A 15,541-nucleotide genomic window follows, 5' to 3' on the forward strand; every position below is an offset into this window, starting at 1 on the left:
CACTTACTTAGCGAATTTCCTCACATTTCTTTGAAGAGGCTGAGAAGATTTTGAGAAGCATCTACCCTAAAATTCTTCTGGTGGATCTTGGTTATTCCCGTTCTTCCCGATCTTAGACACCGTGTATCAGTGGCGAGGCGTGACTTGCGATATATCGATTGTTATGCCATTTTAACCTACGGTAAAGAATCGATTATTACGGTGTTGGCTGGGAGCATCCTGTTTATAGATACTTCTCCGTAGGTTTAAATGGCATAACAATGGATATCGACGGTGAAACTACCAAACCACGTATCTCGGTTTCCGACGTCGCAGACTTCCTGTCATACTTTATTTTTTAAATGAAAAACTACTTAACGTCCAGTCTTGAAAATTTCTGTGATTTTTCCTCTTCGTGCGGAGAAAATTCTGTGAAAATTTCAAGGAATGATATTGATTTGGTCTACTTGAAAAATAAAATGCGAGCGTAGATTTTTAAACACCGCAAACGAGATACGTGGTTTGGTAGTTTCACCGTCGATATATCGCAAAGGACGCCACGCCACTGCCATGTACGAAGGTGATTGAATTGAGATGGTGAAAAGTATTTACCTGTCCCTGCTTGCTGGCGGCTACGTAGGTCCTCTGCTCCATCTTGCGGACCATGACGATCCTGCTGAGGGGCTGCTGGAAGTCGTGGGCGTGGGCCGAGTCGTGGAACTTGGTCAGGTCCATGGAGGCCGAGGGGTAGGACAGCCCCGACGACGCCGACCTGCCGGACAGAGAGAACTCGCTTGAGCTTGAGCTGGAATTGGACCTGCTCCCCACGCTCATCCCTCCGCTGACCGACGACCAAGACGCCGTTTTGGTGCCCATCGGAAACAATCAGTCTTTTATCGGGTGGCTCGAGGTACCCGCGCACGTTCGCGGTTCGGCGCGTGCCGCCGAGTTAATTCGCTGGCCTGGATTCCGGCCGCATCAGCCAAAACCGCGCACGTCCCGTTGGACTTCCGACTGCGAAGGTTCTTTGAGCACTTCTTCGCGACGCGGACGCTCCACCTGAGGTGCAGAAACAAGCCTTGAAATTGCCGCTAACAATGGGATGCGATTCGCTTGGATCCGGCCACTCTCTCGCCACATAATCAAGTGCAATGGGTCACTTGCACACCACCGCCGTGCTAACGAAGAAAGCCGTGCCAACACTCGAGAGTTGCCGAATTCCCCTTCATCAAATATGTATTTTCAATGACCAGGCATACACATTTTTTCTTGAAATTTTCACATATTTACGATTCAATTGCGTACAATATTGTCTGAAAAAAACATTCACAAATTTCCCAGGTAATTTCGGTTTTTATCGAAAGAAATTTGGCAACGTCTGAGGGCTCATACGGCGTTCTTCCTTAGCACGGCAGAGCACGCGTCGTTGTTTCCTGGACGAAGGAGCACTTCAATCCAAGGTTGCAAAATTGACTCAACAAGTTTAATATTTGACAAGAGTGTGCCTATGCAATTTTCGTCAAAAATGTGTCCGATTTCCGCATGGGATCAGAAGAAAAATCAGTGGAATCTTCAGCTAGAAAAGCCCATGATTCTTCTGGTAAAAATGCAATTAGCGAGGGGAAATTGGGCAACATTGAAATGTAGTTATGTTCTTTTGTGAGGTAAAACGACGACGTTATGTAGATTTCGTTGTTCCTCTGCGCTCTGACGTAAGGGCGTATCTCAAATTTCCACGAGAGCCCTGATCTTCGTATAACGCCGTGGTTTCCGGGGCTCATGTAGAAATAGAAATACGCCCTTACGTCAGAAGAGCCATGATTCGATGATCGTGCGACGAGGGGAATCGATGTCAAAACAAAAAACCGACGCGATGATGATCGAAGACAATGCCTGTGAGATCCAAGAAATCTCCATGATAAGAGAAAATACGGAAAAAAGCCTGGACCTCTTTTCTTCAATGACCAGTGGCCTGGCGTGCTTTGCGATAAATCGACTGATCTGCCATTTAAACCCATGGAAGAGGATCGATAAACAGGGTGTCCGCGAAACACCTTATTAATTGATCATTTACCATAGCTTCAAATGGGGAAATATCGATGATAGATCATTCACGCCACGCCACCGTTAAAGATAGACTTAGTTCTGCACAGAATGCGCACCCTAATATAATTGCGGATCACCCTATGTAAAAGCAATTCTTATCACAGATAAAGCGGCTAATGAAAACTATCCAGTTGACGAAAACTCTATGATAAACCCTCAGAATGAAAGTCAGAAACATAGGACGAAGAATTTGAAAATCGAACAGTTCATCAAAATGTTGAATTCGAAGTTGTCTCCGAGCAAACATGGTATGCCCGCTATTAAAGAAGCCTTTTCTACCTTTTTAGAGTCCTGTACAATTTCACATAGAGAACGATTTGCAAATAATCGTGGTTTATCAGATCTTGGGTTTGTTTGCCTTAGAATTAGTTTTCCTCCCTTAATGTGCAGATTCGATGATCTCTGTGACAAGAGTAATAATGCAATTTTGAGATTGATTGATTTGAAATCTTGATGCATAAAATGCCTGACAAAAGAATTTAGTTTTAAAGTTTAGCATAAGTTTAAAGACTTTTTTATTAAACTATTCTTCAATTTAATAAGATTTTGATCATGAAGACGCACTTGCAGCATTATTCCCGACGCGCCAAACGACAAGAGCATCAATTAGAGTATCACAGTATCACACTGATAAAAACTGCGAGGGACAATATTTTATCAGTGTGATACCGTGATAATAATTGCACTACAATGGACACCACGAAAACGAAATAGAGCTGAACAAGTCTGCGGACCGGCCGATACGATTGCTTACTGTCAAACTGTTATGAAACCTCCTTACATTACGTGCGCCTGGACAGTTAAATCCAATAATTGTCGGAAAAGGAAACATCAATGCCAAATCGAGCTGCTGGATCGAATTTAAAAGTCTTCCTCAGAATCTGATTTGTGAGGCGCGAAACGTGTGTGCTCCAGTAGCGAAGCGTAAACGATCGATTATCCATATTTTCCCCCATTTGAAGTCATAGTAAAGAATCACGCAGTAAGGTGTTCGCTACGAACACCCTGCTTATCAATCCTTTCCCATAGGATTAAATGGCGGATCAATCTACGTATCGCAAAGCACGCCACGTTACTGGAGTGCTCAAAAGGCGCAACGAAAGTTCAAAGCAAAACGCGTGACCAAAAGTGAAAACAATAGAGATTCAGAACAACCCATTCAAAAACGTTCTACGTCCTTGTTGAAACCCGAGATTTAACATGATGCAGCTTAATTGTGTGTCAAACTACTCAACGCCTCTCAATTGTCGATGAACTTACCCTAGACGGTGAAGTACACACTCACAAAATTGCAGGTGTCAAGTGTTACTTCGTTTCCTGATTAAAAAATAAAACACAAGTGGAAATTAGACAACGTCTGAATTAGCTAGGCTGTTTGTGGTTAAATCCGTCTAACTATTAGTCCGTCTATATCTGTCTTCAATCCATCTATAATAATTCAATGAATAGATTTTTTCGTAGTGTCTCAGGGTTTTCCATTATTTTCTTCTCACAGATCAATGACTGGTGTTTTTAAAAAGTGTAATGCTATAAATCCTCAAAATATGGACCAATAACGACATTAAAGACTATTCCCGATCATTTTGCAAGCAGCAATACAACAAGACCCGTCTAGTAAGTGCTGCGTAGAACAAACACAGCGCGACATTGATAATAGCGCCTTGATGCAACTATACGTGCTCTATGGATGTCCGTGTTGCATAGGCACGATATTGAAGGCGTTCAGCCTTTCTTCGCCCTGGCATTCATTTGAACGGCGCGCGGCACCAAAGTCTACGCGATGATCAAGTAGCAAGTAGCGGATAAGCAGACAGCAAATTACAATTCGCATTCCTCCTTTTCATGAAAACGAGGGGGGCGCCCCCTGACCGCTTCGCGGCCCGACCCCTTTGAAGCGCATTCGCGCTTCCGGCGTTAAGCGCCACGCGTTACTCTCATGATTTCATATTAAAAAGAACGATGCGTGCCTTTTTTTTAGGGCTCGCGTGATTCAAAAATTGCCACCGACCGGGATTAGGGAAAAATTTGGCTGAACAGTTGGATTGCATTTAGCAAAAAATAACCAGCTCGATTACAGTTTTGTAAAAATGTTGCGTCTTCATGATTATCTAAAGAATTTCCTAGAATAGAAATGGCTGTCCACCAAAAAAATGTTAATTCAGGGTTGCCACAGAATTTAGAAAATGAAATGCCCTGATTTCCCGGACACATATTTTGGTGAAATTCTCTGACAATTGAAGATATATGTATGACGGATGGTTAAGAAGGCACAATTTATAATAGTTTTCCGGCAAAATTTGTTGTTCGAAACCTCAAACCCATTCTAGAAAGCAAATTAAGGTGATTTAACAGATTTTCCCAGACATTTCCCGGTTTTCCCTGACTTTGGCAACCCTGTTAATTTTTTAGGAAAATAATTATGTAAATTTTAAAATTGTACACATATTAAATATTTTTGAATTAAATAAGAAGTTGCACGATCTTGTAAACATACTGTAAATGCGGTGGTTGCTTTCTACTAAATGCGATCCGATTGATCCTTCTTATGTTGAGCGCAGTTTTTCACGCTTAATCAAGAAGGTTGAAACATCAATCCAAGAAGTAACTTTATGAGCATTGATCAAAAATGAAAAAGTCCATGAAATTATTCGCAAGAGAAGCTCCAAGAAAACGAGACGATAAAAAGTGTGTAGCTTTACGACCTTGATGAGTGACGTCTTTCGAGCGAAGCGTTGAGTGAAAATTAGACATAGGAGCGTTGGATGCACGCCGTTGAGCACATCACATCAAGCGAGTCTTGAAAAAACGTTCGCGGAAAGTGCCATTAATGTTGTGAAATTTTCCGATTAAATTTTGAGAGCACCTTCAGGACAAAATCAAGGTCTCTCGCTCAAATAGGTTCAGATAGTTGTAGTCACAGTGGTTTTTCAAAAAAAAAAGAAAAAAAAGGAGGTGAAAGTATCTTTTTTAACTTTCTTTTATTAGACGATAAATACGTACATTTTAAAGATATTTGACAACTACGGCACTCAGAGACGCGGAAAACGCACTAACAGCACCAGCATCATGGTAGAAGAACATAATGACATTTAATTACTGTGATGAAGAAGGTGATCGGTAGGTTCTCACACGGAGAGAACAAAACCAATTAAACGATGATCACTGTCATTCGAATAACAAACGATTCGTAGTAATATTATTCTGAAGGGATGAGGCTATACGAGAATTGTATGCCAGCCAATGTTATAGGGTCATAAAACTCCAGGTTTTAGGCCCCTAATGAGCTTTCAGCAACCTGAGGTCGAAATTTTGTTGGCTTTTAGGAATTATAATTTGTGCGGCCTTTTAAAACTGAAGTTCTATTCAAAGGAGCCTCAAGACTTCTTCATCAGTATTTTTTTTTAAAAAAAGAATCTCCTAGGATCAAAAGGAGAGCATCTGGGACTCGTTTTTTCTTGGAAACGTAACGCTCCTTCAATTTACAGTGTATACAACCCGCAATGTGCGGGCCCTTTTAGCCCTCTTCACCGCGGGCGCGAGTCCCTGAGCGCTGATCCGGCCCTCGGCCCTGCGTACAAGGGATTGCTAATAGAACCAGTTTCCTCTTGCTTAGTCTGCTAAGTCTTACTCTGCCTTTATTTATGCAAAGAATGAAACAGGCTCTGCACTGAGCATCTTGTTTTATTTTGATAATCCCGACGCGGACGCTGGAACGTCGTTTCAATTAATTGTGAGTTACACCACAACGTACATTGAACGAAAAATACGCGAAACGGAAACTTAGGAGCAAACGAAATCGGTTAAAGATTTCCATCACACGAGGAAGCATGGAGCGTGTAGTTAGGAAATGGTGAGAGGGCTTGAGTTGTGTTGAGCTTGTTCTTATACCGGAGAAAGTTTATTTCATGCATAGAATCATCTATCTACACGATTCCATTAATTATTCATTAATCTGATGCATCTATCTGATTCATCAGTTAAACTTCGATATTTTTCCTTCCTTCCTTACTTTTCCATTGAGTGATTTCGCCAAACAACTCATCCGAAGCGCCAGGAAGTGGCTCTAGTAATTCTAAGCCTTTTCTTTCATTGATGACCCACTTGCGTTAATCACGGTAATACATTGTTCCTAAAAAAATATTTTTTTCGAAGAACACTAAAGATACGAACGAAAACTGAGAATCTTCACACGGGACAGTAATCGTCGCCTATCGAAAATTTCTATTTTTATCGATTTCTTTTTCAATTTAGTTCCTTGGACATATTTTCCTGTGTAATTCTATCAAAAGCATTATTATTTTTCCAGTTAATTTTGAAAGCATTTCAAATTCAACTTGTTACTACTGTTATATTTCCTACCTTACCGCTCGTCTCTACATACAAAGCGCTCAATTCCAATTACTTTCGATGGGTTTACAGAATTGTCTAGTTCTCAGAGACAAAAACTATCTCCCGAGGTTTGGAGCGGCCGTCGGAATCATTGAGAAACTATTCGTTTCCATATCATTCCACAAATTCTGATGAAACTAGAGAAAAATCTGCGGTAAGAAACTGGTTTTCCGCTTTCTCAATTTCAATTTGCACGTAAATTGAATAGATTTGATCAACCAGTTCACGAGGAAGTTGTTTTTCCCACGGCCTCCTCGCTATGTCCTCAGGGTCTTCTGATGCACCGGTCAAACTACAGACAAAAGCGGATTGTTATCGCAACAGTCGAAGATATAATTTTTGGACGGAGCATGGTTAGTCCGTTTTACTTATGGCTTTATAGCGTGCTCAAACCTTCAATTTTTAACTAAAAAATTAATCAATCAATATAATTCCTTACAAGTAAAAAACACCCGTGTTTGAAAAATCCTTTTCAGGGGGGAGAGGCATTCCTGAATTCGAAGTTCCCTGGCTTTCCAAGAGTTCGAGCATGCGAGGGAAAATCATTCGCAGCGTTTTTAAGGGTATCAAACCGGCTATGTTGCTTAAGGGAAAACTGCGACGTTATGAAATCATGAAGATCGAAAAATTTGAAATTCGCTCACGGTTGGAGAGTGTATGCTTTAAAATACGTCCATTTCCTGAACGTTTAAAAAAAATTCGCAAAATTTTCTGCAGTGTCAAGGTTCTCCCAAGAATTTTGAAAATCTGCCGCCAACAAACCATTAGACAGTCGCACTCAAACCGTTTGCCTCTGGAGGGAAGTTAATAATGTAACTTTCGAAATTTGATCCCAACCAATAAAGAGACTCGCGTGGATAGACGCGCAAAGAAGAAGACGCAAATAAAACTTCCATCGAACAATACGAGAATTAACGCGCGTGTAATATAAGCCCTGGTGCATCTGACATCATTGAAAACAGAAAACGTTGAATAAATGACGACAAAACTGAGGCCGAAACGTGTGCGTGCTAAATTAGTGCTTGTTTTACTCCGTATTGTTCAATTTTTACGATCCCAGCGAGACCAAACACGGCAGAAACATCCAACCCTGATGAATGCAAATTAGAATCACGAATGCATGCACAATAGGCCGAACGCTTTTGACGAAACCGGCGTCCGCTACTCAGCGGGGCCGGCCGAAAATTTGCGAGGCACTAAAACAGATCCAAGCGCTCGGAATTAAACGAGTTTCGCCTCCAATAGTACGCTGCACCTTTTTATCGAGGCTGCGTCACTCTTAAAACAATGAATGTCAAAGGTCGGTTAAAAGCTCGAGCGTGACAAAAAAATCCACCTGAAGTTTCAACTTGCACAAAAAAATTTCACGCTGCCATTACTGGAAGCGGCGGGGCGCTCGTGAAGATTCACAATTCCAGAATTTGCCGCGCACAAAAATTTCCACACTCCGTGCGCATTCGCCACGTGTCCCGGAAAATTCGACGCGCGACCTGCGGAAAATTGCGGGGAGACTCGCGGGAAAGCGGGGACCGGGTGCGGACCGGCGCTGGCGGCGGAAAAGCGAGCACTGGTCGTTGGTTGACGTTATCCGCTTTGATAATCACGAGTGGTAAGCGTTGCGCGCTCATGCCCGACGCAATAATTTCAACGTTGTCCCCGTGGACACTCGCCCCCCCCCCCCCCCCCGGCTCGGCCGGACCCCCCTCCCCCTTTAATAACTGGACAACGCGCTGCGCCGCTGCATCGCCTGCCTCCGGACGGTTGCTTAGGACTCTCATGCTGCCTTTCTAAGGAAAAGCATCCTATGAACCTAAAGCTATTGTCAAATTTAACTGGGCGATTTCATTTTTTACGAGGGATTTTTCATTTTTTGTGCGGATCCTTTTGAAAATTTTAGGGAATTTGCTTCGTACACGGAGAGAAAAACTTGGTGCGTGGGACCCGAAGTTTAGGTAATATGGATCTCTGAAGTTTTCAGATTGAGCATCTGAACACTTTAGATCTAGCTGTCGAGGTTCGGATCACACATCTGAAACTTCAGTTCTTACATCTGAAGTACTTCGGTTTTCTCATCCGAAAAACTTCGGTTCTCACATCTGAAGTACTTCAGATGTAAGAACTGAAGTTTCAGATGTGTGATCCGAACCTCGACAGCTAGATCTGAACACTTCAGAGATCCATATGACCTAAACTTCGGGTCCCAGGCGCGAGGTTTTTTTCTCCGTGCAATATGCAAAAAATTTACCGAAATTCGCACAAAAATCCACAGAACCGTGATTATGTGAAAAATGCAATTGTCCGATTAAATTTGGTAATAGCTGGTGTGGCTCGGTTCTTTCCTGCTTAGCGCGTTCCAATTTTCCTTCGATGAAATACAATTTTTTGGGAAAAGTTGTAAATATTTTTCTTCCAATTTTCGGACAGTTTGTTCGTAATTCCATCCAAAGTATCTGAACATATTTAAAAAAAAAGTATGCACAACTTTCTTCGCAATTCTTCCTTGTTTATTTTTTCGATTGGAAAAAGGAGGTGTATAGATAAGGCGGCCGTTTCTTTAGCAACACTGCATTTCCTCAACGCGGCGATTTTTTTCTCATTTAAGACGTATATTTTACAGAGAGCATCGTGGTTTGGTTTGGATACTGGTCAAAACATGAGTATGAAAACAGATTTTGAAGAAAAATTCGAGTTTGGAGGTGCGCTGTCGAATGCCAAAAAATCCGCATTTTTCGCCAAAATCGGCCTTCAGGCTCATTTCAAAGGTTAGCATTAGACATGGAGAGACCGGAAAAGACATGATGAGATCCGTAAAATATGGAGTCTCGGTGAGCAGGAAATCGTAGAGTTGAGGAAATTCAGTCAATGTGGGCCCAAAAAGGGCCCTTATCGATACCCCTCCTCTCAGAGAGATTGCATAATGTTCTTCCAAAATGAATTTTTCATCAGCAGAAATTTGGCAACATTCGAAAGTTCATGCGGCGGCGTCCTGCCTTATCACAGGAATATGGTCCAAAGAAAGGCGGGGGCGTTCGTTAGGGAGACTCGCCTCCCCTAGAATGAATAATCATACATCGACTTTCAACATTTCCCCTTCAGAGGCTGTGATAACACCCCGATAATCGAGCTTTCCTCATAGGTTTAAATGGCACATCGATCGACTTATCGCAAGACGCGCCACATCGCTACGTCTCCTCCCTGGAATTTACGCGGTCGGCTTGTAAATTACTGTCGCATCAACGTATTTGGCTTCGTTAATTTGCTTTGTCTGTCCCGCTGCCCGCCCCCGTCCACAGCAGTGCGGCGTGGCGTGCTTTGCGATGGATCGATTGATCTGCCGTTTAAATCTTTGTAAAAGAATCGATAGACAGCATGTTCGCGACATACACCCAAATAATCGATTCCTTACCATAGATTTAAATGGGAAAAAATCGATAGTAAATCATTCACGCTTTGCCACTGGTCCACAACCGAGGGGGCAACTGCTATCTCCGCTAATCTTCTTCAAAGGAAGTCAGAATACAGACATGGTGAGAGCAGGGGTCAAAGGGGAACTTTACATGCATGGGTCTAAGAGCTGATTTTGACTCAAAATGCAGGGCTTTTAAATAAAAGGTTTTAATCAGGGGGTTAAATTTTACGGGTTTGTGGTCTAAAGCCAAAAATCTGCGTTTTTGGCCAAAATCGGCCTCGGTTTAGGCCTGTATTAGACCTGAAGAAAAATGTATTGTAAATGACCAACTTATGATGTATTCCATACAACATAGACCTTCAATGAGCAAAAATAGTACAGTTGTGGATATCCAGCTAGGTTGGGCATAAAAATGGGCCCTCATCGATAAGCCCCAGCTTTTCGTGGAGAAGCAAGTATTGCACGTGTGCTTGGATTCTTACCCTGTTTAGACGTACAATAGAAATGACATTTTACGCTAAAACTTAATATGTCTCACATACTTGGACAAATTTTAAAGTGCAACAACAAATGTATAATTTTAATAAAACTATCAAATTTTTCACAAAACAGTAAAAGCTGTTGTATGAAAACTTTGAAAAATTTAAAAACTCACACTTTCACTTGGAGATTATTTATAATCAAACATAATAAATAATCTCCAAATATAATCAAATATAATAACACTGGAAAAAAACACATTGGATCTAGAGTCCAGACTCTTGAAAACATTGACAAGAAAACGGACTCTTGATTCAATCAGATTTAAGCTTAAATCAAAAGGAAATCCGCTCAAATTAAGAGGCATGGTTCTTGATTTCAGCTTAAATCTGATTGAATCAAGAGTATTTTTTCTTGTCGATGATTTTAAGAGTCTAGCCTCTAGATCCAATGTGTGTTTTATTTTTTTTTCCAGTGAAGAATATATAAAATAAGATATAATAAGATAATAAGATATAAATTATCTCCAAAAGAAAGCGTGAGTTTTTAAAAATTTCAAAGTTATGTTAAACAACTGTACAACTTTTATCCCTTCAGTCAAGGCCCCCAGACAGCACAAAATTGCTTCTAACTTACAATCAGCCACTCCTAAAAAAATATATATATTCTACAGCTTTGGAATGGTCTTAACTGCTACATTTAACTGCAACAGCCTACATTTAAATGCTCTATTGCACACTATGTAAACACTTATTATACGTATGGAAAGCTTCACAAAAGACATACTTTCCTATTAATACACGCTGACAGTTTCTGAAGATACGAAATGAGAACTTGATTGAGATTATTCCAGAAAAAATACACAGCGAAAATTAAAAATCAGACTACAGATAAAGCCCGCACGGTCGTCAACTCAAAGCTCTCAGAATTATACTGCGCCAAAAGGCTTGCGCACTTATAATATGTACATCGCAGAGCACTTTTGACAGAGTTGCCACAGAAATCGGAAAATGAAACTCTCTGGTATTTTACTGATACCACTAACATGTTTTCGGAAAATTCTCTGACATTTGAAGATATAAGGAGTGATTAAAAAGTTGTAAAAATTACCACTTTCATATCCATACACGCAATATTTTTTGCTCAAAACGTCAAACACGTGCTAATAAGAAGTGCATATTTACATGATTTAACAAAATTTTCATGAGTTTTAAAAATTCCGCGGCACTCTCCGTCTTTTTTGGTTCTTTTCAAAGTGGCAACCCTGTTCCTCCAACAAATGGTTTCGCGATCACGGAAAAGAAAATTTTGAAAAAAAATTGTGGTACTACCCTCAATTATTTAGATGATGTGAACATATCCGATTAATTTTAGTAGTACCGCAACATTTGGCATTGGGTTAGGGTACTAATTAATTCCCATGAATTGGAAATGTCAAAATTGGGACCTAAGTAAACGATGAACTGAACGTTGGGACTTAAATTGTGCCTCCTTTTTTCCACGATTGTCATAATATAAACGATTTCCAAAAGTATTCATTTAAATTGTTTACCCTACGTTGAGGCGTTGGGTTCAGAAAGGGCATTTCTTGGTTGCGGTGTTGCAGAATCTCTAATGCTAATTTATACTTCAGAGAGGAAACGAGGTTTTGGGTGAATTTTCGGAAATTTCACGTTTTCAGCATCGTAAAATCATACAGAATATTCGCGAATATTCGTTTACCATTTTACTTCATTCATTTTACCGCGGAAAAAGTTGCAACGAATTACATACATTTGCTTTAATCATAACGGATAAAACTTTGGCGGAGATTTTGAGACACCGCAACCAAGAAATGCCCTTTCTGCACCCAGAGCTTCAGTTATTACCTTTACGTGGGTGTGGGGGGAGGGGGTAATCTGCCGTGCTAAGGAAGAGCGCCGTATGAGCATTCAGATGTTGCCAAGTTTCCTTCGATAAAAACTTATAATACTGGGAAAATTGTGAATTTTTTCCCTAAAATTTTCAGACAATTTTGTACGCAATTTAATCTAAAATATCTGAAAATTTCAAAGAAGAATGTTTACGAATGTCGTCAAAAGAACACGTTTTATCTAGGGGAAATTTGGCAACTCTCGAATGTTCATACGGCGTTCTTCCTTAGCACGGCAGTAATGGGGTGCGGCATCCACAGCCTCAGCTGCCAATCCTGTCACACATGACTGCAAGCGTCAGGCAGTGACGTTGTTTTTCCTTTGATTCATGGAATGGAGTATCATTTCATTTCATAGCTGCATCCGCTGTGTTAGTTCCATCAAATTTTCTCATACTTGTATGCTCGTAAAAAGCGGTCTCCAAAAAAACATGCGAGCGGGCACGAAAGATGGGTGAATCATTGACAACATAATCGATATTTCCCCATTTAAACCTATGGTAACGAATCGATAATTGAGGTACATCCTGATACTCGATCCTTCTCCACAGATTTACACGGAGGAGCGATCGATTCATCGCAAAGCATACCTCGTCACTGCCATGATGGGTGACTAATCGGAACCAACGAGGCGTAAACGGAATTTGCATCAGAGCATCGAACAAAGAGTCATCCTCAGTTTTTGAAAAAAAAATAGGCGCGCATCTTCGGATCAGTTCACTCTTTAAATGGTTAGCAAAAGGATGCGTCATCGAGCGATTCTAACAGAAACCAAACAAAAAAACACCACATTTTTAATGTGTTTCGTGAATTCTACCATGAATATGTATTTTCGCATTGAAGTTGGTTTTGAACTCAGACAAGAGGAGGAAAAAATTCCCTCCGTCAGAACTTTCCAGAACGAAGGTTTGCCATGCGAGAGATACAGATAAATAAATGAACCAAAAGGTGAAATTGCACGAAGAGCACAACAAAAAAGGCTCAAATCCACTCCTGCACGTACAATGGGTCTATTGCACGCAAGAGATACAGCTGCACGTGTATTATAGACGTTCGAAAGGTAAAATAGTGCGAAAATCACGATGGTGACAATAAAATAAAAAAGTCAAGAATTTCCATTCTTTGGTGCGCATCTTTAGTGTACAACAGAGTGGAGGGTATAGATTCGATCGACACGGATCAATCGAAAAATGAAAACGTGAATCGATCGACAATTTATTAAAAAACCGGTGTCGATTCGATCGACATGAATCGATCGAAAAATGAAAACGTGAATCGATCGACACCGATTCGATCGACAGTTAATTTAAAAACACCCGTGTCGATTCGATCGAATCGGTGTCGATTGATTCATGTCGATCGATTCACGTTTTCATTTTTCGATCGATTCATGTCGATCGAATCGATACCGGTTTTTTAATAATTTGTCGATCAAATCGGTGTCGATCGATTTACGCTTCATTTTTCGATCGATTTATGTCGATCGAATTCATACCCTCCCAGCAGAGTCTGTTGAAGACTTATTGAGATCAAAATGGTCCCTCAAGGATCTTGTGTATCCGAAAGCTTCAGGTCCAATTGCGGAAGTTTGGGCTGCACTTTTAAAATTCGGTCGACTCCACAGCAGTTTCAACCGAAGTATCAACCAAGCTTTGGATGCGTGATGATCCAAATCCCGGCAGTTGGACAACAAGGGATGTTGTTACGGTTTTTTTCTCTCCTTTTTTTGTGGAGCTATGGCGCACGCCATTATTGCAGGTATGGTACATTTGCACTTAAGTTTGATTACATCAAATCTACTCGCTCCGCGCGACAATAGAAAGCTCTTATATGCGTCAAGGGTACATGCAATTTAAGCATTACTTCGGGATTTTTTCACGCGAAACACGATGGTGCCACTGATTTTCTCTGAAACGGACTTCTAAGCTCAAAAAATGCTCTCAAAGTTGATATCAATGGTACCATCATGTTTTTAGCGAAAGTTTTCTCACAAAGAAGCGTTTGGGTTGAGAATCCCTGACGCATGCACGGGCTCTATTCTAATACATGCAAACAGGGTCGGACTGGCTCGCATCTGAGGGCGTAGACCCTTGGCTGGTTAAAGGGGCGTGATGTGATATTTCCTGGTAGGGCATTCCCTACGTGGAGAGGGGTTCAGAAAATTTTGGCAACTCAGCACAAGTTTACGCTATTTTCAGGTTCAAAGTTGATTGATCGCACGGAGTAAAAATTGCAAAATTGAACGTGAAGCACAGCATTGAGAGCTCATGGTTCGCGTCATCGCGCCTTCAATTTTTCAGATGCAGCACGGACGTCCATCAAGTACGAATAGTTGTATCTCTGCGCCGTATCGTAAACACGTATCCTTTCCCTCCCTCTTTTTCCATATTGTGTTTGTTTCCGTTTGTCTTATTCGTAATGGTGCTTCAAGAACTACGTGAGTACAGCGGAAGGTGGGAGAGATGCCTTCAGGCCTTTTTTTTTTTTAACTTTTCTCCCGAATCAGAGCGACGCTTCATTGACAGCATAAAGCAGAGCATTGAGAGCTCACACTCCGCGTCATCGCGCCTTCAATTTTTCAGATGCAGCACGGACGTCCATCAAGTACGAATAGTTGTATCTCTGCGCCGTCGTTAACGCGCATCCTTTCCCTCGATTTATTTCCATATTGTGTTTGTTTGCGTTTGTCTTATTTGCAATGTTGCTTCAAACTAGAGCAGAGCATTGCGAGTTCACGACTCACGGCATCGCGTCTTACATTTTTCATATACAATGTGGACATCCTACTTGCGCGAATAGGTGTATTGTGTTTACATTTTAAATGTCTCTTATTTTTGCATTTCGAGATAAATTAAGGTGAAGTTTGCCAAAGCTATATGCTATGGTATGTCCAAATCAACAGTCATTTGAAAAGGAGGACATATGTTTAAATGTCTCTTAAGAGGTCTATAAAGGATGCGTGTCTAAAAATCGAACCGACCATAGCTTCTAAGGGAGTAACACATAGCGAATGAAGGAGGGGGATGATAAAGCGCCTGTATGTCAAGAAGAAGGTGAAAATTTCACAGAAAATTGTTTACGCTTCAGAAAGTAGTTTTTCGACCTCTGTTCATCACTATCATGCGTTAAAGCACCTTTCTTTACTCCTAACTGTCTCTTTTTCCGTTCATTTAAAAAAATTTTCTCACATATTCTCGGTCGTAATTTTTTTTCTTCTTATTTTGCTATCTGTCAGGGGGGCCCGTTTTCGGCGCGCAAAGGGGGCG

At 41.1% G+C, this 15,541-nt stretch overlaps 1 protein-coding gene across 4 annotated transcripts in view; it reads right to left on the minus strand.

Moving 5' to 3' along the window:
• Positions 1-15,541, minus strand: part of LOC109034480 (uncharacterized) — an 84,320-nt gene that overhangs the window by 48,324 nt on the left and 20,455 nt on the right. The window contains exons 1-2 of one of the 4 annotated variants that reach the window (XM_019047666.2): positions 11,150-11,295; positions 592-751 (exon numbers count right to left, since the gene is read on the minus strand). In XM_019047666.2, the coding sequence (XP_018903211.2) occupies positions 592-714 (123 nt within the window). In that variant the 5' untranslated portion in view covers positions 715-751; positions 11,150-11,295. Of the gene's footprint in view, positions 1-591; positions 1,048-7,810; positions 8,064-11,149; positions 11,296-15,541 lie in introns of those variants that run through there. The other 3 variants (XM_019047663.2, XM_019047665.2, XM_072298986.1) reach the window with 3 other exon arrangements.

Source organism: Bemisia tabaci, chromosome 3 (genome assembly GCF_918797505.1).
Source record: "Bemisia tabaci chromosome 3, PGI_BMITA_v3".
In the NCBI taxonomy this organism is placed as follows: Eukaryota; Metazoa; Arthropoda; class Insecta; order Hemiptera; family Aleyrodidae; genus Bemisia; species Bemisia tabaci.